The sequence below is a fragment of the Cricetulus griseus genome, chromosome 4, assembly GCF_003668045.3.
Source record: "Cricetulus griseus strain 17A/GY chromosome 4, alternate assembly CriGri-PICRH-1.0, whole genome shotgun sequence".
Lineage (NCBI taxonomy): Eukaryota > Metazoa > Chordata > Mammalia > Rodentia > Cricetidae > Cricetulus > Cricetulus griseus.
In genome coordinates, this window is record NC_048597.1 from 82,616,928 (window position 1) to 82,639,496 (window position 22,569).

A 22,569-nucleotide genomic window follows, 5' to 3' on the forward strand; every position below is an offset into this window, starting at 1 on the left:
TGGGACAGACTCCTTCTGCCTTTGGATCAAGATGTAAAACTCTCAGCTCCTTCTCCAGCACCATGTCTGTCTGCATGCCTCCATGTCCCGCCATGATAATGGACTAACCGCTGAAACTGTAAGCCGGCCCAATTACATGTTTTCCTTTATAAGAACTGCTGTAGTCATGGTGTCTCTTCACAGCAATAGAACACTAAGACACCCTCTCAAAGACATGCCCAGGAAAGGAAGACAAAAACTTGGGTAGCTGAAAGCAAGACATGAAAGGCAGATGCCATTTCACTAACATTAGAATGGGTGACACACTCTGTAAACTAAAGGTGGAGGTTATTGGACTACATCATATAACAATCCCAGGCTGGGGCTCAGTGGGTAAGAGGACTTGCCATACAAGTATGAGAGCCTGAGTACAGATCTCTAGCACCCACATAATAGGCATTCAAGGCCTATGTGTGCCTGTAACCCCCAGCACCAGGGAAAACTGAGGCAGGAGGATTACTGAGTTTTGCTGCCCAGTCAGTCTAGCAGAAAAATAGTAGTTGCAAGTTCACTAAGAGACCCTGTCTCAAGAGAGTGCAGGGAGTGATGGAACAGGACACCTGACATTCTCCTCTGACCTCCACACAGCATACACACTCATATGTCACATACACACATGCAGGAAAACACGATCCCATGCCAGGCACAACTGTAGGCTTGTCCTCTAGCTGCTGGGGAGGCTGAGGCAGAAGACTGAGAACTTCAGGCCAGCCTCAGTTACAGAGACAAAGGAGAAAGTCGGGGGTGAAACAAACAGAAACCAGCTTCTAAAAGTACCCAGGACAAATCTCCAACAAAGCACTAGCAGACTGAACCCACCAACATACCAGAAGAACCATCTGCCAGAGACCCGCCAGAATTATCCCAAGAATGCAAAGATGCTTGACTGCCTAAAATTCATTCATTAATGCAGCTTACTGATTTTTTGTTTTGTTTTGTTTTGTTTCTCGAGACAGGGTTTCTTGTAGCTTTGGAGCGTGTTCTGGAACTCTCTCTGTAGACCAGGCTGGCCTCGATCCACCTGTTTCTGCCTCCTGAGGGCTGGGATTAAAGACGTGCACCACCACTGCCTGACCCTAACTGAATTTTTAAAATAAAATCATGTGCTCATTTCAATAGACACAAGAAGGAAAATAATCAAACAAGCCCTACAGAACACAGAACACATTCTCAACCTGATGAGACCCCCCACCCAGAAGTGTTTGCTTGTACTCATGAAGACACGACTGTGATCCCCACAGCCCAATTTAAAAAAAAAAAAAAAAAAAAGCCAAGGGTGGGGCTAGAGAGATGACTCAGTGGTTAAGAGCACTGGCTGCTCTTCCAGGGGTCCTGAGTTCAATTCCCAGCAACCACATGGTGGCTCACAACCATCTCTAGTGGGATCTGATGCCCTCTTCTGGCATAAAGTGTACATGGTGATAGAACACTCACATAAATAAAAATAAATAAATCTTAAAAAAGAAAAAAAAAAAAAAGCCAAGGGTGGTGACATGCCTATAATCCCAGTACCAGGGAGGACAAACAGGCAGATTCCTGAGCCACCAGCCTTGTTTATTTTGAGACAGAGTTTCTCATTGGCCTGGGGCTTGCCAACTGGGCTAGGCTGGCTCTTGATAGACACCTGGAGGGCACACACACACTGCTGCACAGCAAGCTAAGAGAAAGGATGAGCATCCAATGTCTACACACATGACCTCACTCCGAGATCCTCAAAGAAACCATTTCAAGAGTTGCTGGAATAAACAATTTCAGAGAGACTGGGCACAAGACATAAGACCACTCATTTCTACATGTTTGCATTCAATAATCTCAAAATGAGTAGGACCACAATTCCACCAAAACCATCCCAGCACACCAGAATCATGCAAAAAAAGTGATCTGTACAATCCAAATTCTTAACTTACTCGAAGAAACTAAAGGACATTGAGGGGAACAGAAGAAAACTACTCCACTCACTGATGCAAAATCCTGCTAAAATGACAAGAGTCTACAAATTAACAGATTCTGTATCATCCCTATCAGAATTCTAGCTGTTTAGTCACTGACAAGCTGGTTCTAAAACCCAGGCAGAATTATATGAGACCCAGAAAAATCAAAATGAGCATGGAAAGAACAAAGTTTGAGAACTCCTACTTCCTGATTTCAACCTCATTGCTAAGTACCCATAATCAAAGCAGTGTGACACTAAGGGAAGGTCACATGGACAGGTCATGTAACAGAGCTGAGGCCTCAGACGGAGTGGAGGTGCATATCTGCCACCCAGCACCTGTGAGGTCATCCTCTACATAACAGGTTGAGGACAGTCTTGACACTGCCAAGGTCCAGAAATAAAACCACATATTCATACATCTTTGGTTAATTTGTTTTCAGCAAGGGTGCTAAGCCCATTTGATGGTGGGTGAGTGAGTGGGTGGGAGGTGTGGTGTGTGTGTGTTGTGTGTGTGTGTGTGTGTGTGTGTGTGTGTGTGTGTGTGGTGGGAGAATATGAATGCCACCATGCACATGCAGAGGCCAGGACAACTTTGGGGAGCTCTTTCCTTATACCTTTACAAGGATTCCAGGGATGGATTTCCACCCCCAGGCTTGAATGGCAAACACCTTTCCCTGCTGAGCCTTCTCATGGGTCCTGACCCAGCAATTTTAAGCTGATGCCCAAGAGAATGGAAAATGCCTGGCACATACAAACTCCTGCTGCATCACCCACCAAAGGTTACAAACAGTTCAAACACATCAATGCCCATCAATGAGCAAACATAAAATATGGGACCTAAATACAGTAGAATACATATCCATTAAAAGTGACAAAACTGGAGCTGCAGAGACGGCTCAGCAGTTAAGAGCACTGACTGTTCTCCCAGAGGACCTGGGTTCAATTCCCAGCACCCACATGACAGCTTACAATTATCTATCTAACTCTTGTTCCAGGGGATCTGACACCCTCATACAGACACACGTGTAGGTCAAACACCAAGGCACATTAAAAAAAAAGTAAATACTTTTTTTTTTCTTAAAGGGACAAAATACTGGTACACTTTATAACATGATGAATCCTGAAAATGATGCAGGTGTAAAGAGCCAGTCACAGCATACACATAAAGAAATATGTACAGAGACAGTTGCCTGGGCTGGAAGGGAGGAGTGGGAAAAGAAGGTGCTGAAGGGGGCTGGAAACTGAGGTAGAGGGATGGTAAATTCAAGGCCAGCTTTGCCAACTGAATCACACCCTTCTCAAAGTAAAACAGTAGGAAGAAGGCTGAAGAGGGCCTTGGCGCTTATGCTTGTGATCCTAACTTGGGTGGTGGACACAGAAGGATCAGGAGTTCAAGGTCATCCTCAGCAGCACGGCGTGGGCTTCACACAAGAGCCTGTCTTTAACAATAAATAAATCCCTGCCTCAAAAGAAGATAGGAGGGTGCTGGAGAGATGGCTCAGAGGTTAAGAGCACTGACTGCTCTTCCAGAGGACCTGGGTTCAATTCCCAGCATCCACATGGCAGCTCACGACTGTTTGTAACTCCAGTTCCAAGGGATCTGATACCTTCACACCAATGCACATAAAGTTACATAAATTATTTTTAAAAAAAAGAAGATAGGAGGTATAACGCTGTAGAAGAACACCTGTACGGGGAAGGAGGAAGGAACCCCATAAGCAGAAAGGAGCTGTTTTTAGAAAGAATATGGGCACCAACTGTCCAATGTTCACCTCAGTACTACATCCAATGTATTTAAAACTTACTGTGTCAGACTCAAATCCAGTTTTAGTCTTCAATATGAATTTAGTTGTGTACACAAGAGGAATATAGGTAGAGATGCACACAATTATATATAAAGTGACACAAAGTTCCATAAATTCTAATAATGGACTTCAGAAATGGGAGTGACAAGAGAAGACCCCTTACTTTGGAACAGTGAAAGCTGTCTATCACCATACACCAGTTTGCACAGCTGCAGATTTTGTAATCTGTCCTCCCAAACTCTCAAGAAGCATCCATTCATCACCACTGCCCTCTACTGGATCAAACGGACTGCACTCATCTCCCAGCACAACTACATCTGTACTCTTGCCCTTATCCAGTTCAGGCACAAATATTTACTGTTTTCTTCCCTTGTCCCCTTAATATTTTCCCCTTAGCCCCTCATACTCTGGAATTTCTTCTAGACTTAACAAGGAAAATGAGAAAAATTAGGTTGCTAACTACATAATTTTGCCTCATCCTAGCCCAGTTTTACTGAAATTCCAAATCTAATCGTGACTGAAAGCAAGGATATAATTATATCACTAGACCAAAGATAAATGATAAATGGGTGTTTACTAGGGAACAATTACACAGAAAACTACAAAGAGCCACCGGAGCGTTTCCCTACTCTTACCGGATCCGCTGACCCACCAGAAAGAGCTTGCAAAGGAAGGCCACGGCTCAAGCTCCTCTCTTTCCGCTTCTGTCCACCTGAAACCATCCCCAAGGGGTGTGGCCACTGTTACAGGTCTACAGACCAGACACCTAAACTTGACATTTCTTACTTTAATAAGATAACTACTTATTTTATTGATCAACACGTTTTTTTTTAATTTTTTAAAGATCTATTTATTAAGTATACAATGTTCTGTCTGCATGTATGTCTGCAGGCCAGAAGAGGGCGCCAGATCTCATGTTGTGAGCCACCATGTGGTTGTTGGGAATTGAACCCAGGACGTCTAGAAGAGCAGCCAGTGCTCTTAATCTCTGAGCCATCTCTCCAGCCCATCTTGGCAGTTCTTAACAGTTGACAACATACCTTGAAATTCTTCTGATGGTACCTTTAACCATTCGAACCCTCCTCCTTCCCCACAGCAATCTCTGAACCTTTCACCTCAGGACCTCAAGCAAGGCCTCAGGTGTCTTCTGACCTGTCGTCCATGCAAGCAAGGTTTGTTCAGTCTTCCCTCTAACCCCAGGGTAGGGCTTAATGAAAACACCCATCATTCATTTGATAGGAAGTTTAAAAAGAACAAGCATGGGCTGGAGAGATGGCTCAGAGGTTAAGAGCACCGACTGCTCTTCCAGAGGTCCTGAGTTCAATTCCCAGCAACAACATGGTGGCTCACAACCATCTGTTATAAGATCTGTTGCCCTCTTCTGGTGTGCAGATATACATGGAAGCAGAATGTTGTATACATAATAAATAAAATCTTTAAAAACAAAAAAAAAAAGAACAAGCATATTAGTCGGGCAGTGGTGGTGCACACCTTTAATCCCAGTACTCAGGAGGCAGAGACAGGCAGATCTCTGTGAGTTGGAGACCAGTCTGGTCTATAGAGTGAGTTCCAGGATAGGCTCCAAAGCCACAGAGAAACCCTGTCTCAACAAATGAAAATAAAACAAAGACAAGCATATCAAAACGTTTCGTGTTTACTTTTATTTTCTATGTATGAGTATTTTGTGGCATGTATGTATCTAGACCATGTGCAAACCTAGTGTCCACGGAGGCCAGGAAAAGGCTCTGGATTCCCTGGAACCGGAACTACGGGCAGTTACGAGATGCCATGGGAATCCTGGAACCCAAATTCAGCTCTCTTGCAGGAGCAGTCCGTGCTCTGAACCACTGAGCCATTCTCCAGTCCCTATGAAATAATCTTTGAAATCCTTTGGATAGTGTAACTTCAAAAGCCACAAACATCATATATATAGCTAGCTGAAACATTTAAATGTGACTTTCTCTTCCCTTAACACATGTATTCAGTCTGTATTGAAACATTCTTAATAAATTCCAACTTTCTGTTCACACTGATTTGTCCTATAATTCTTTTATTCAGTGCAAATCACTAATCCCAGCTTCAGGGCTAGAGAAACCGCTAAGTGGTTCACCACCCACACAGGACACACCCAACCCCAGGGAACAAACGAAACACCCTCTTCAGGCCTGCACACATTCAGACACATACACATAAATACAAATAAAATCTTTAATTAAAAAAAAAAAAAATCCCAGCTTCAGTTGGGCAGTGGTGGCACGCAAACCTTTAACCCCAGCACCTGGGAGGCAGATGCAGGCAGATCTCTGTGAGTTCTGGGCCAGCCTGGTCTACAGAGTGAGTTCCAGAACAGCCTGGACTACAAAGAGAAATCCTGTCTTTAATCCCAGCACTCAGGAGACAGAGGCAGGCGGATCTCTGTGAGTTCGAGGCCAGCCTGGTCTCCAGAGCGAGTGCCAGGATAGGTTCCAAAGCTACACAGAGAAACTCTGTCTCAAAAAACAAACAAAAAAAAGAAAAAAAAAAGAGAGCGAGAAAAATAAAAACATCCCAGCTTCACCAGAGCAGAGGAATGGGCCAGAACGCCTATGGGGCTCTATGTCACCACAGAGCTGTGTCTCCTGCTGCCACAGTCGGATGTGGCTTTGAAGTGCTCGCTGCAGGTAAGATCCACTCCATACATTTTCATGACCTCTCATGCTACAGATCCCGTATTTACTTAGTAAATTAGGAAGGTCCTGAAGGCTCCCCTCAGTAAAGACTGTTCTGCTGAGACTGAGTGTGGTATCGGGCTCAAGTAAACACTCTCGTTTGCTACATTTGCAAAGAACAGACGCTAGCCCCACCCTACAGTCCTCAGTACACAGACTATGGTAACAGAAAAGAAACCAAGCCCCCTTTGTCCATGTTCTAATCCCCAAAGCATGTAAACACCATGCATTACAGAGCAAGGGGAAATTAAGGTTGCATAAGAGCTTAAGGATGCTAAAATCAAATGGCCTTGGTTTGGAGATTATCCTGGATTATCCAGATAGACAACGCCCACCCCGGTGTAGTACAGCCTAAGTGAGTGACAGGAAATTGGTATCAGGAGGATGTGAAAGTGACCAGACACTGCTGACCTTAAGACACAGGGGAGGCTGAGGCCAAGGAACAAGGGCAGCCTACAAGGTAGAGAAGACAAAGAAAACATGCAATCCCCAGACCCTGGCAAAGAAGCAGGAACATATGGAAACAAATGCACTCTAGTATTCTTAAAACATGAACTTTAAAGTACACAGTTAGCTCACCTTTCTGAATTACATATTTGTGAATTTGGTAGCTTTTTTAAAAGATAGGCTTAATAAATATGTGACCTCCAAATGTTTGTTTTGAAAATAGAAATGGGCTGGATGTAGTGGCACAAGGCCTTAAATTCCAGCACTTGGGGACAGGCAGGTGAATCACTGGAATGAGGCTTAGCTGGTCTACACAGGTAGTTCTAGGCCGGTGTAGTTTGCAGAGACCTCGTCTACAAAATAAAAATAAATAAATAAAAAAGAAATGAAATGAAAAACTTTGCAATGTGTGTAGTCTGATGGTCTTAGAGTTCACTATAACCTGTTTGGGAGCCTGTGTGCTCATTCACTGTTATATCACATACCAAATTAGTGTGGAAAGTGTTCAACTATTTTTTAAACTATTTCACATTATTTCATCCATAAAAATACAGAGCACATCACAAACTTATGTTATATCTTCGCCCAGGGACCATGTTCATCTTCATAAAGCAAACAAAACAACAAATCCTTGCAATATCAGCAAAGGAGAAAAAAAAAAGCAAAATATTGAGGCTGGAGAGATGGTTATGAACACTGGCTGCTCTTCTAAAGGACCTGGTTCGGTTCTGGGCACCCATGGAGCCTATGACCTTTCGTAACTCTTGTTCCAGGGGAATCCGATGCTCTGTTCTGGCCCCTATGGATACTGCATGCATGTGGTGCACAAATGCTTAAACACTTATTTTAAAATTTTAAAAGTCTAGAAAAAAAGAAAATGTCTTCCAAGTCCTAGAAGACAGATGATGGGCTAAGATCATCACCCACCAAGCAGAAGGATGTCCACTTTACAGTCTCCAGTTCTCAGCACACTTTCTACTCCAGAGAAGGCAGATGTCACTTCATCCTCTCCTTGCCACTGGACTCCTCACTGCTTACCTGACACACACAAGTACCCTCTAACTAGGAAGAATTATTCAAGAATCATTCCATGGAAAGCCCAGGTAGACCAATACTGTATACATTATTAGGGTCCAGTGATGGCACACATCTTTAATATCAGCACTTGGGAGGCAGAGGCAAGGGACTCTCTGTGAGTTCAAGTCCAGCCTGGTCTACAGAGCAAGTTCCAGAATAGCCAGGGCTGTTACACAGAGAAACTCTGCTTCGAAAAACAAACAAAACAGTTACTAGTATAGGGAATTTGCTGACATCACACATTAACTGTTCCTGATCTGGAGATCTAGTTCAATTAGTAAAATGCTTGCCTCACACAGACCAAGTCCTAGGTTCGATTCCCAGTGTACCACCGAAACCCAGCAGGGTATCCTAGCCTGTAGTTCTAGCACTTAAGAGGTAGACACAAGAGGATCAGTAGTAGAGGATCAGTAGAAAGTCTCCAGCAAAATGGCTCAGTGAGTTAAGACACTTGCCACCAAGCCTGACAGCCTAACTTCAATCCCCAGAACCCAGGAAAACCAAATCTGAAAGGCTGTCCCCTGACCTCCACATGTGCAGTGTGACATGTGACTGTGTCTATGCACACAAATAAACTTTTTAATTTAAAAAAAAAAAGACAGAAAGCCAGACAGACAGAAAGAAAGGAAAAGAAAGAAAGAAAAACCGGGCAGTGGTAACAATGCCTTTAATCCCAGCACCCAGGAGGTAGAGGCAGGTGGATCTCTGTGAGTTTTAGGCCAGCCTGGTCTACAGGGTGAGTTCCAGACTGTAGACCAGAACTCCAAAGCAACAGAGAAACTCTTGTCTCAGGGGGGAAAAAAGGAAAAAAGAAGAAGTCCAAAGGTCATCCCAGCTACCTTACTAAATTCCAGATCAACCCAGGATACTCGAGAACCCACTTTAAAAATAAGAGGTCAACTGTTCTTCTGTATCAGCCAAAAACCCAAGCCACAGTACCATACTCTAAATTAAAAAAAGTGTTTAGCACCTCAGACAGCCAGTCTCACACTGCACCATCAGCAGTCTGGTTTTTTTCCCAAGATAGGGTCTCAATATGTGGCCCAAGTTGGCCTCTTGGAAAAGCTCAAGATCCTCCTGCTCAGTCTCAGGCCCCACATGCCACTTCATTCTTGACAGTCTTCTGTGGGAAGCAAAGACTTGATGATTTTCTTCCAAAGCAAATGCTTGACATCGCTCCTACCTCTTACACAAATCCTATGCACATCACACAATCAACTATGCTACTTCTCTGCATACTAAACAAAGTATTTCCCACAACACAAAAGAGGAGCCCATATTTACATCTAGCATTTAATTATGTTTCTTCCAGTACCTCGAGGTAACATAGAGGTATTTAAATAATCTTCAACCCAAGATCTATCTACAACAGGTGCAACACAAACCAGCAAACACAGCTCCAGGGAGGATAGGCAACCAGGCAGCTCAGTAGAAGACACAGCCTGAGTTTACGAACAGGAGAACATGCTGGAGGAGGTCCAAGGCTGACTGGTGATGACAAAGGTGGTGTTCAATAAAGTAAGGGCTGGCTGTTGCTGGGTGGCAGAGCATACACTCAGCATGAGCTTAGCATGTACAAAACACTGGGTTCAACCCTCACACAGTGAGAAGTAAATATCAGTCTGTCTTCTTGCAGTTGCTCCTAAGCTGTCTGAACCTCTAAAATGGGCTACAGTGCCACAGATCGGACAACCACTGCTGTTCCCAGATGAAAGAGTAGTTGCTATATACAATTCAAAACAGAAGATTATCAATTTCACTCAGCTTTAATATTATAATTTAATTTAAATATAAGCAAGTACTTCCTCAAAGGCCCCTGCTGCTAATAAACCAAGATTAATTCCGACTCTGGCGGGTGTTTGCTGGGCTATAAGGTTCACCAGGGCAATGGAAGGAAGCAGGAAAAGTATGAGCAGTGCGCCAGGTACCACAGCCCTCTGGAGTGTCACTCTGCCTTAGCCTGAGAAGCCATTGTCTAAAGACACCCTCACAGTTAGGAAATAAATGCTACCCTCAAATAAGGGAACCAGTTGGATGTGAAACCAGGTGTGGGTATGTACACCTGTGCACCTGTACTACCAGGTCTCAGGAGCTAGACACAGTGATCACCAGCTAGGAGCCACCCCAGGCTACATACCAAGAAAACTATCTCAAAGACCAAAAACAAAACAAACAAAAAAGCATCAAGGATGTAACCTGGTAGAGTACATGCCTACCACACACAAGGTCCCGTGTTCAAATAGGGGAACGGGGGTAGTAAACAGTTTTGTGGCTTCGTCTGTGGGTGACTGAAGTACTGCAACCACTAATCTACAGTGAAGACTTTGGAAGAAAGAAAAGATGTGTGTTTACTCTTGGCTGGGATTCTGCAGACATTCTGTAACACTAGCAGAAAGTAGGAAAATAAAGCATGATTATGAGCTCCCAAAGTGAGCATATCTCATCAATACTCACTTGTAATACTCAAGGGACCAAACCCCTCAACTTCAGATCTAAAAAGAACAATTCGACGCTTACCAAAAATTCTCTAATTGTTGGGCAGCAACGGCTGCCTGCTAGGCAAAGGTGCTTGTCACCTGGCCTGACAATCTAAGTTCAATCCTCAGAACCCACCTATGTATGAGGGAGAACCAACTCCACGACATTGTCCTCTGACCCCACATGCTCACCAGGGCACACATGCTAACACATTCCTCATGTACACAACACACACACATGGTATCTTTTTTTTTTTTTTTAATGAAAAGAAATGTCTGACTCAATCCTTACATCCATAGATGATCAAACAAAACAAAAAACACAACAAAACCAACTCGAAATTACAAGAAAACTTTCCCACACTCATCTAAATGTCAAAATCTGGGCTAGAATTTACCTTCTGGCTCAACAGGTCTCTCTCATTATAGCATGCTGCAGAATACATAATAAAACAGTCTATTAAGTTTCTGGAAGTGGCCTGGTGGTGGTGGTGGTGGTGCACAGCTTTTATTCCTGCAGTTGGGTGGAAAAGGCAGCCAGATCTCTGTGAGTCCAAAGCCAGCCTGGTCTACAGAGTGAGTTCCAGGACAGCCAGGCTACACAGAGAAACCCTGTCTCAAAAAACCTAAAAATAGTTTCTGAAGTGACTACTGAAAAAGAAACACACCACCACCACTACCACTACCCCCAAGTGTTTAAATCTGGAAAATCTCAAGGTTTCTGGAGTTACAGGATCTGCACAGGTAGTCTTTCCTGAGGTGGTGAGGTGCAGAAGAGGGAGAGTTAGTGAACATGACTTTGCAAGCAGGGAGAAAGGAATATGGTCAGGGATAAGGAGGCAGCCTCACCTGCAGTGGCTTGGTCAAAAGCCTAGAATTAAAATAAATAAATAAAACAGTAAAAGAGGTTGACACGTAGTGACTGAGTGGCAGAATCTAGGATCAGGATGGGGTGGTAATTATCCAACTCGGGATATCCCATAAAAGGTGAGCAAGAGGTGGGAGGAGACATCAGAAAGGCCACAGGGTGTGAGGCTGAGCCACCTTATTACCCACACTGCCCTGTTTCACTGCAGGTTCATCCTGGTACCTTTACTTATATATGTGTGCAAGATAAGCAAAGCCAGTATCTTACACTCAATTCCATGCCGAGTACTGTATCACTGTATCACTGTATCACTTTCTCTCTAATACAGCAGTTCTCAACCTGGGGGTCAAGACCATTGGAAGGGGGGATATCAGATATCATGTATATCAGATATTTACATCACGATTCATAACAGCAGCAACATTACAGTTAGGAAGTGGCAATGAAATTTTAAGGTTGGGGGTCACCACAACATGAGGAACTGCATTAAAAGATCACAGCATTACGAAGGTAGAGAACCACTGCTGTGATATAAACATAACCTGCTAGCTAACCTACTTATCTACCCCTATGGCCCAGTCAACCTTGCTGAATTATCTTAAAGTATTTAACTCTCCATGCTTATTGAACAAATTTTGGCCAAGGGTGGGACAAACTGAACTGCTACCTTCAGCCTGGCTTGGGGAGACTGAGTAGATAGTCCAGGGCAGATCCTTTACCTGGTCTCCATCCCACGGTCTCAAAACTGAATCTGGGACAGCTGTGACAAACTGGGCAAAAGTCAAGGCTTTATGAATGAACAATCACCCAAAATAAATTCCAAAATCAAACACCTACTTCATTAGAAAGCTCCAGACTGGGGGCTAGAGAGATGGTTCAGAGGTTAAAAGGATGGGCTGCTCTTCCAGAGGTCCTGAGTTCAATTCCCAGCAACCACATGGTGGCTCACAACCATCTGTAATGAGATCTGATTCCCTTCTCTGGTGTGCAAGGATATATGCAGGCAGAACACTATATACCTAATAAATAAATCTTAAAACAAAAGAAAGAAAGAAAGAAAGAAAGAAAGCAAGAAAGAAAGAAAGAAAGCAAGCAAGCTCCGGGCTAATGAAGACACACTGTTTAAAAAAAAAGATGTGCCACCCAAGTTCTATCCTCTGCTTCCACAGGCCAACACGAATGCATGTACACACCCCATTAAATGAATTTTGACCTGAGTTTAGGACAGAACATCTAAGAGTTTTTTAAATGGCCCTAAACATACTTCTGCCATTTCACACTACATGTATAAACACATAAGTGAACAGTTTTCACCATACTTATAAAGTCAAAATATTAATCCTGCCAACCTCAAGAAGGATCTAAAGCCAAGAATAGTGGTGCATTCCTATAATCTCAGCAATTGGGAGTAAGAATTAAAGAATTGAAAGCTACCCTCTGCTACATAGCAAACATGAGGCTAGTCTGAGTGGAATGAAAATCTGTCTCCAAACACAGAAGGGAGAGGAGGGAGGGAAGGAGAAAGGAAAAGCAGAGGATGGTAGGGGCAAAGCAATGGCCCTTCATCCCTCCACATTCCTTTAAATAAAGCACAAGCTTTGCGCTTTGTGTCTCTGCTCCTCCTTTTCTGGAATGATGGTAAGCTATACACACACTTACCTGGCAGTCAGAGGCAGAAAGAAAAGGCAAACCAGTCCACTTTACCAGAGATTGCTTCAATAAGTGGTTTAAAGTTTTCACATCAGAGTCAGTTCTAGGTACAGATGTAAGAACAACCTAGCAGACTGAACTGGCACCTACCTTGTGGCTTTGACTTCATTCACACCATGTTCTAATGGTTGCGTGCGCGCTCTCTCTCTCTCTCTCTCTCTCTCTCTCTCTCTCTCTCTCTCTCTCTCTCTCTCTCTCTTCTCTCTTCTCACACACACACACACACACACACACACACACACCCCTCCCTGCCTGGTGACTGGGCTAGGCTAGGCAAGCAGCAAAGCCAGTGCCAGCTCATGATGAGAAACCACTCACCTCCTTGTTTCTGCTATAACCAATCCCCCTCTCCAGGAAATCTTTCCCAGCTGGGACTCTCACCAGACAGCAACAGTGCTTTATTGATGAGCTTCCAGGACCAGCAGACATGCCTGAACACCTGGATTAGCCACAGGAGGCTGCTGACTTCTACCTAGAGCCCCTCTGCATATCCAGCCACTTTTCCTGATGTTTGACATTTAGTAAGCATAAAACTAAAGCCATTTCATGAGCTGCACCAGGCAGTGAAAACAGAAACTGCATTAAAGACCACCACATGAAGCTGAAGGTGTACTAACAGTAGACAGGTAAGCAGGCATTTCTAGAGGCATCTTCTAAGGACAGTCACTCTCTGAACCAGGCTACAACACCAAGGGAAACAGATCTCACCAATTTTCACATGAAGGCAGAAGTACAGTGATCTAAACTGTGGCATATCTGAAGAGACTTATTTTTAATTTATTTCACCCAATTAAGCTACTGCAGGTTTCTTCTGCACCTTGACAAGTGAATAAAATATGTAAACTTCCATATTTACAGAGTAAAATTTCAATTCATTCAAAGTGTCTAAACCTTTTCGCAGCTGCTGACTCTCCGAGGCATCCAGTTCTAAGTCCAGGCTTCCTTCTCTCCACTGTTCCACGCCCAGCCTTACCTCTACTCCAAACTCACCTCCTGTGAGTAAATGGAGGACTGTTTCCACTAGTAAATGTGTACAAATGGTTAAATGGCAGTTAAGTCTTTAACTTCAAAGCCCTCACAGTCTAAACCTGGTACGATGATGTACACCTGAAATCCCAAGAGGCTGGGAGGTGGAGGCAGGACAATCAGGCATTCAGGGCAAGCCACCACTACATACCAAATTCAAACTCTATGCGACCTACAGAAGACCCTGTTTCAAAACACCAGCAGAGAAAAAAAAAAAACCTCATAACCTAATAAAAATGGGGGAGACGACACATGACATACTGCACAGCACTTCTGAGATCACAAAAATGCTGTGCAATTGTATGAGGCAAGTGGGCAGAGTGGTGTTGTTCAGGTCAGATGACCTCCTTAAAAGACAGCTGCATAGTCCATGGATGATGGAACAGTTCACATTCCAAGCAAAACAGAACCTACAGGGCCTTTGTCATTCCTGATTTTCACTTTCATAATTCCCAGAAGATGGACAGCAGCCCTCCTTACACTCTGACCTGTTCAGTACCTACTCAGGGAGAGGAGTAGAATTTATTCAAGTATGAACAAGATGCACCTGATCTTAATAGCACCTTTGGAACAATTTCTTTGGCCAGGCATGGATGTCTATTTATTTGCCAAAACGCATACACATACCACATGTCTAACGAGGGTGAGTTTGGGACATCCTTGACAAGAAGCCTTATTTGCTACAGAATCCTGGCAGGTACACTGTATTACTATGTAAATGAGAATTGTCTTCCTCAAGTAGAAAGTAAACACCATGAAAGTAGGGGTTGCCTTTTGTTGTGGGCGTGTTTTTTCAAGACAAGGTCTCCCTATGTGTAACTCCATCTGCTTAGAGCTTGTGATCCTTCTGCATCCAGAGTCCTGGATGTAGAAGCATGGTCGAAAACGTCCTGCTAGAGACGGCCAGAATCATTTCTGTATTGCCAGTGCTAGTCAGCAGGTGCTAAATGTAAACTTGATGTAACTGAGTGAAGGAACAGTCAGTCCATGGGAATCACACCACTCCTGAAGCCCTAGACTTTGACAATGAACTATGACCCCAAAAGGTGTGGAGCTCAGCAATCTGGTAAAATTATCACTGTAAAAGATTCAATCCTATGTGGCAGGTCTAAAGTAATGAGTACAACCAACCCCAGAAACTGTTAATATAGCCCCTTTCTGAAGACCATGAAAGAACAATTATTCACGTGGGGAAATCGATTCTCCAGTGATTCCTTCTTGCTGTGACTTTTTTGATGCTGTGGACTGTAAACCCACGGATTCCACCCTTTTTTAAATACTGTTCCACAAAATGCAGTAGAAAATCCACTTTTCCTACCTGATTCTCCACTCCTTAAAGCAAAAGCACAGATCACTTTCAGGTGGAAAGTCTGGGGATCTCCTAGATGAAATCCAGGACATAAAAACGGAACAGGATGGTGCAAATCTTTGGTAATGTAACTCCAGACCCACACTGCAAATAATAACTTTTTCGGTGATTCATAAATCGCAACCTCTACGTACAAGTTCAGAAAGGAGCTAATGAATTTGTCACATCATGTGGGAAACTGTGGTGGTGCTTCTGGCAATGCACAAAAAAACACGTTTAGGAACCCACCCACGTTTCGCTCTATTCGGGGTCTGTGTACTTCAACCCCACACTGCGGCGTCTGCTCTATTAAAGTAAAACAAATGACAGGAAAGCTAGTGCAGCTTTTCAAGATTAACGCGGACTCTCAGCGACAAGGCTGCCATCTGGACGGACACAGGTTGGAAACCGCAAGAGTTCGTTTCTCCTCGGCGAGTAGAAAATAGAGAACATTTCAACAGCACTCTTAAAACTTTCCACCGTCACACGCCCCCTTCCCGAGCCCGGGCCCCGGGACTCCACCTAGCCCGAGGAGTAACTCTGCCAGGACTTCCGTCCTCCGGCAGGATCGAGACCCTTCCTTCCTGCCGCAGACCCCCGCCCTACCCCGCGCTCAGACCCACGGAAACGCAGCGGCCGCCGCGTCCCTTCCCCTGGCCCAGTCCCCTGGCTTCCCGGTACCAGTTCCCAGTACTCGGCCCCCAGCCCTACTCCCAGCCTGCAGCCCTTGGTCCTAGTCCCCAGTCCCCCGTTTAGAGTCTCCGGCTCCAGCCCCCAATCCCAGTCCCCACCCCTAGTCCCTAAGTCCCCAGACCCAGTACACAGCCCTTACCCCTACCCCCGCCCCTGAGTCCCCAGGCCCTAGCCCCCAGGCACAGTACCCGAACCCCCGGTCCCCAGACCCCGAGTTCCCGGTCCCCAGCTCCGGTCCGCAGCTCGGAGCCCCGGGGTCGGTCCCAGCCCCGCCTGCTGCGTCCAGCACGCCTTCCCCACGGCCACTCGGCCCCGCGCCCTGTCCGCTCGCTCTAGAGCAGGGCCGCGGGCGGCGCCTCGAAGGCGGGGACCCGCCGCCCGGGCCGCGCTGCCGCCGCACCTACCATGGTACAGATGGAGGCGAATTTGGAGACTGTCATTAGGATTTCCATCCGCCCGGCGCCATCTTCCAGACAGTCGCGGCGGGCGGGGGACGCGGGGAGCCGGGCCGCCCGCTCGCTCCGCAGCCCGCAGCCGCACCCGGAGCCGCCGTGGACCCACGCTTCTAGCCTGCTGGGCCGCCGCTGCCGTCGTCGCCGCGGGCACTCAGGCTTCCTCCGGCCCAGCCCCCGCCCGCCCGCCGGCCCGCCCGCCCCCGGCTCCGCCCCGGCGCACGGCGCAGCCGCCGCCTCGGGGCCCGCGCCTGCCCGGGAAGCCGCTCGCCGCACACCCCGCCCAGCGCGCTGGGGAGCGAGCTCCGCGCAAGGCCCTTCCGCCCGGCCGACCTGGCAGCGTCGTGCCGCCCCGCCCACTCTGCCGCCGTCACGCCCACCGCAGCTGTGCCACGCCCATGATGCCCCGCCCTCCCTCGAGGGAGCGCGCTTTGAGGGAGACGGCTCCACCCAGTGCGTGTCGGGGGCGGGGCGAGACGGGGGCCGCGTCCTACTTGCTTCTGGGTCCTAGCGCGGGCACGCAGTCGCCACCCTAACTACGAGAGCGTGTCTTGGGGAAAAGCGCGATGCTTTTTGCCCTGCGGCGTCAGTGACCGTAAGCAGCCTTCGGAGCGACTGACCCACAGCTCTAAAGGACAGCTAGCGCCACTGTTGAGACAGAAAACTGAGGCTATGCCTGGGAAACTGTGGATGAGTTGGAGAGCAACCCCTCCAAAGCGTCCCAAGCACTTGGTGTTTTTCTGAGCCAAACTCCCTTCTTAGAGACTAATTAGGTAAAAAGACAAACAAGTATGCCTATTAGCTCTTTGAATTAACAGTAGTGGGGGAGGAGAGGAAGGGGAGCCAATCCTGCTTGACAGTGGGATATCAACTCGGAATTTTTGAAGGAGGGGTGTTGATGTCCGAAGAAGGAAGCTGCAGCCAGAGTGTGAGGAGCACATGCGCAGTGTTAGCTAGTGGACGGACCCCGCAGAAAATTCATAAGATCAATCGCTACATTAGAAAGCCTGTGGTTTGTTTTGATTGGCGATCTGAGGGTAGGAACCTTTTCTTCCTCCCACAGCACCCCCACTTGTCTGTGGAACTTAGGGCCTGAATTCAGACAAAGCTCTAAAACCTGGTAAGCCTCACTTTATACAAAGCATTAAAGAAACAAAGAATTCGAACAAAATTTAGTCGAGAAATGGATTTCTGGTACATGAATGCTGTTTCCATAGCAATTCCATTGTAAGCGTCGGGGGGGAGGGGACACCACCGAGTACTGCTAAGCTCCCCTGGCAGCTGCCTCTCTCCAGGTGCCTACCTGCATACAGGAGGAGTCTCCCTCTTTAATATAGATACCATACCATGCCAGGGGCTTGGACTCTGGTTGACACCAGTCAAGTCTATGCAGTGTCTGCTTGCTTGGCTTTCGAGCATGGGCCTACAACATCTATGTTTTAAAGGTCAGGGTGGAGGCTGAACATATGGCTTAATTGGTAACGTGCTGTGTGGGGTGTAGGCGTTCCTGGGTTTCATCTCAGCACTTCATAAACCCTGGTATGGTAAGGTCATCCTCAGCTATGTAGCGAATTCAAGGCCAGCCTGAACCACTTGAGTCCTTTTCTCAGAACATAAATGATCATGACATACACCTGTAACCCCAACACAAGAGACAGAGAAAAATGGGTCTCTGTGAGTTCAAGACCTACCTGGTCTACATAGCGAGTCTACAGGCCAGCCAGAACTACATAGGGAGACCCTGCCTCAAAAATAAATAAAAAAGAATAAGTAATACATGTATGAAACTGTCAAAAATAAATTAGTAAAAATCAACAATTAATTAAATGGTGAGCAAATAAAATCCTCAAGTTCAGTTTGCTGCTTCAGATTTCCTATCATACACCATGTAGTCTGTTGGATGCATTGTCTTTTAAAGATTTATTTTTATTTGATGTGTATGAGCATGGTTTTGTTTTTGGTGCTCACGTGCATGCAGTACCCATGAAGGCCAAAAGAGGGCTTCAGATCCCCTGAAACTGGAGTTATAGGTGGTTGTGAGTGACCACGTGGTGCTGGGAACCATACCCAGGTCCTCTGCAAGAGCAGAAATTGCTCTTTACACAACCTCTGTCTCTGGGATCTGTGGTCCTCTCTATCTCTCCCTCTTGACAGTTGAATGAATCAACCTCCTTGGTTGCATTTATTAATATGGTCTAGCTGTACAACTAGTAGGTGTCAATCAAAATAGTGATAGTCTTAAATAGAATCAGTGTTAGGAAAGGAACCCAGGATCATATTAAGGCTAGGTAAGTGCTGTACCACTGAGTTAACACCCCAGTGCAATGATTCAAGACTCACTTCTAATCCGGCAAATAAAGTTGAGCTAACCATACAATGGATATAGGTCTTATGGAGGCTGGCTCAAGATGACATATAAACCATAGCTATGAAACATATATATATATGTTTCTGTCACAGACACTAGGGAAAGGCTCTTCAGCTGAGCCCTGGTGCTTGGCAGGCATTACCTCCTTATCCCTGCAGGTACTTCCCTAAGCTCAGAAACACTCCATATCCACTATCCTCACCCCACACCCCAACACCCTCACCACACACACACACACACACACACACACACACACACACACACACACCTCACCCCACACCCCACCCCATCCCTGACATCCACTCCAGTCATGCTGAGCAGAATACAGAAGCAACTGCCTGCAAAATACTATCCGTGTGAAAGCAGCTATTTGGCAACCTGGTCCAGGGTGCATCGTCTAGAAACTTCTGTTTGTGACACCACATCTTCTGCCCAGATGTTCCTGATGGTCGAGTTCACCACCACAGTGAGTGGTGAAGACATCCCAGTCAACAGATGGTGCTGTGTGCCCGTGTCCTAGTGGTCACCCTGAGAGATCTCCTGCTTCTGCCCTTCCCCCTTCTCCATCCACACCAGTGTGCTGTTGCCACCCTGCTGCAGAGCATATTGTCACATCCAGCAGCTGCCTTAACCTGTGACCTCTGGAACCTTGTTTCCCTCTTCCCCAACCTGTCCCTCATCTTCCCCGTGCCCTTTTGATGTTTCTCCATGGAGTCTGAGGGCTTTACTGGATCCAGAAAGGATGTCCTGTGCCAAGTCTGTTGATGGTGATGTTGGTACTCCTCATTGCTCTTCATCAGCCACAGTGGACAGCAACAAGGCCAGCAGCGACTCTCCCTGTGACTGCTGGGGGACATTCCTCCTCTGCCTCTGTTCCTGCATTTCCTTCCTTGAGGTCCTGTGGCTCCTGGTGTATACCCCACTAGGTCTCACCTCCATGCTCCTGAGCACTGAGAAACTGCTGGTCAAGGCTATTAGAAGAGCTGAACTGCTCCACCTCTGAAAGGGCAGTTCTGACCCTGGATATCTACAATCCCTCCTGCTGCCAGCTACCTTCCACACAGGGCTGCTGCTTCACAGATAGACCCTGGTTCTGCAGACCTGGAGGGTCCTGCTGGAGACCCAGAAGAAGGCCCAGCCACAGGACATGAGCAGCCCTCCAGCCCTGCTGTGTTTGCTGGCACTTTCTTGTGACCATCCATGCCAGGAGCTGCTCATCAGTTTGTGCGTGTGGGTGTCTCCTTGGACACTGACCCTGCCAAGTGGTTTGCAATGTTTCAATTAGCTAGGCAAAATTTCTACCCCAGGTTTCTCTACAAGGCAGCCTTCCATGACCTCACCACACAGTCTGGTAAAGACCTTCACCATAGTCCTGAAGACAAAGCTAGCCCAAGCTAGTGCGCACACACACACACGCACGCACACGCACACGCACACGCACACGCACACGCACACGCACACGCACACACACACACAAACCTCCATTCACCCCCCACCTCCAGCATCTAGGAAGAATTAGCAACAGTGACCTCCATCAGAAAGTCTGGAAAGAGAACACTGCCACCAGCCACCTAGGCCTAGGTATGAGCCCAAGGGTGGCTGGAACCCAGGGTCTGGAATTTTTGAAAATGTGTGGTAAAAGTCAGCCCATTTTGCTTATCAGATTTATCTGTGGCCTAAGCTTGGAAGGAAGCTAGTTGATTGGATCTGGCTCCTAGTTTACAAATCAGTCACTGCTGTTCTGGGCCTGCCTGAAGCCATGTTTACTGATTTGGTGTGCAATAGGGTAGAGTATGGATGGAAGAGATTGGCCAGCAGCAAACTCAAGTCAGGTTGTGTCCCTTGCCTCTGGACCAGCAGGGCCTCAGCACTGTAGGGGCTTTGGACCACTGGAGACATCTGCTGCAAGGAGAAAGAGACAGTAAAGTGGAGGAAGAGGTCGTACCTATTAGCAATAAAGTGGAACCCAAGTTATGCTTTAGGAGATAGATAGATAGATAGATAGATAGATAGATATAACATCTGTATGATTATGTATAATTAATATACGTATATATGTATATCAATGATGAATAAGAAAAATCTTCATCCCTCAGGAAGCTCAGACTCCATTGCAGGAGACATTGAACTAGGGAAACAAAGAACAGTACTGTCGGCTCCACGCTGTATGTCTATCTCTTCTGCAGGAGGCACGAGCTGAGGCAGCTTCTCCATCTGGAGCATGAGATGGTGAGGGGAAGCTCCAGGTCTCCCAGCAGAGGGAAAATTGCCTGCTGGAACGCTGTTGAGAAGAAATGTGGACTGTCTCCAGGTGTCACACAGGGTATGTTGCAAAGTGACTTGTGGACAATACAAATATCATAGGGACAATCTGGCCCTCAGTGATGCCAACTTAGACAAGAGTCTCTGGGACTGCCACTGTCATTATCCACCAGTGGGAAGTGGAGGCAGTTGCCTACCCGAAAACCTGCAGTGAGATCCAGGACAACCATGCTACCAAGTGAGGTGATGTCTCAAAAAAAACTAAAAAACAAATTGGTCTTTGTTTTTCATGATATCATTGGAATCTTAGTATTGCAGTTCATCAAAATTAAAGATGGCACAGAATTCAAAGAAGAAATCAAAATAACAGACCTGTCACGGCACAGAAAATGGTGTTAAACGCCAACCAGACAACTAGACCTAGTGAGGGTCATGCAGCCATGTGGGTGGTCTGGAGGGGCAGGGCTGCTTGGATATTTTCCTTCACAGTGGCTCCCACCTACCCTGAGAAATATCTGTGTGGCCTGGGGAATATCAGTATGTAAAATAGCCTCCACAAGTTAACTAGAGTGGCTGAGGTTAAAAAACTTCACAGCTGTCCAAGCACTTGGGAGGCAGAGGCAGAAGGGTCTCTGTGAGTTCGAGGCCAGCATGGTCTACAGTCAAAACTACATAGTGAGGACCTATCTCAAAAATCAATCAATAAATAAAAATCACTTACTGATAATCCTAAAGAAATTTAAAATATTTTGTACACATATAATTTTATCATTAAAGAGGAAAAGTAAATTTGCATGCTAATGAGATTATTTACCTGTTCATTTTTTTCATAGAGATTTAAACCCTGGGCCAGAGAGATGTTCAGTGAGAAAAGTGCTTACTACCAAGCCTGATGGCTGAATTTGATCCCAGAAGCCAAATGGTGGAAAGAGAGAACTGACTCCCACAAATTGTCTTATAACCTTCATATACGTGTGTTTGTGCATGCAACATACAAAATAAATAAATGTTTAAAATTAAAGAATTAAATATTGGCTAAAGAATTAAATATTGGTTTGACCTGGTAGAATACAGAAAATTCCCAACATTGTCCATAGCTGAATGACATTTTGATTTTATAATTGTCAATGATGAGAATGAAGCTTCCCCTAAATATATAGTACAAAATGGCAGAAATATGTTGGCACCATCTCAAAAACTGGAAACTTTTCTTTCTAACTTTTCTTTCTAGACACAAATCAGATATCACTAAACATTTTTTTTGTGGTTTTCAAGACAGGGTTTCTTTGTATAGCTCTGGCTATCCTGGCACTCACTCTGTAGACTAGACTGTCCTCAAACTCACAGAGATACACC

General features: G+C 45.9%; 1 protein-coding gene and 1 long non-coding RNA gene across 3 annotated transcripts in view; one reads left to right on the forward strand and one right to left on the reverse strand.

Annotated features, from left to right (window-relative positions):
* The window catches only part of Usp12 (ubiquitin specific peptidase 12), a 56,325-nt gene extending 39,496 nt beyond the window's left edge, over positions 1–16,829 (reverse strand). For both annotated transcript variants that reach the window (XM_027413676.2, XM_035443173.1), the window contains exon 1: positions 16,536–16,829. In XM_027413676.2, the coding sequence (XP_027269477.1) occupies positions 16,536–16,583 (48 nt within the window). In that variant the 5' untranslated portion in view covers positions 16,584–16,829. The remainder of the gene's footprint in view (positions 1–16,535) is intronic.
* A 265-nt stretch (positions 16,830–17,094) lies between these two features.
* On the forward strand, positions 17,095–22,180 carry LOC103159184. Its single transcript, XR_003485039.2, has 3 exons — positions 17,095–17,356; positions 21,138–21,274; positions 22,047–22,180. It is a non-coding gene; the product is annotated as an uncharacterized LOC103159184 (long non-coding RNA).
* The last annotated feature ends 389 nt before the right edge of the window (positions 22,181–22,569 follow it).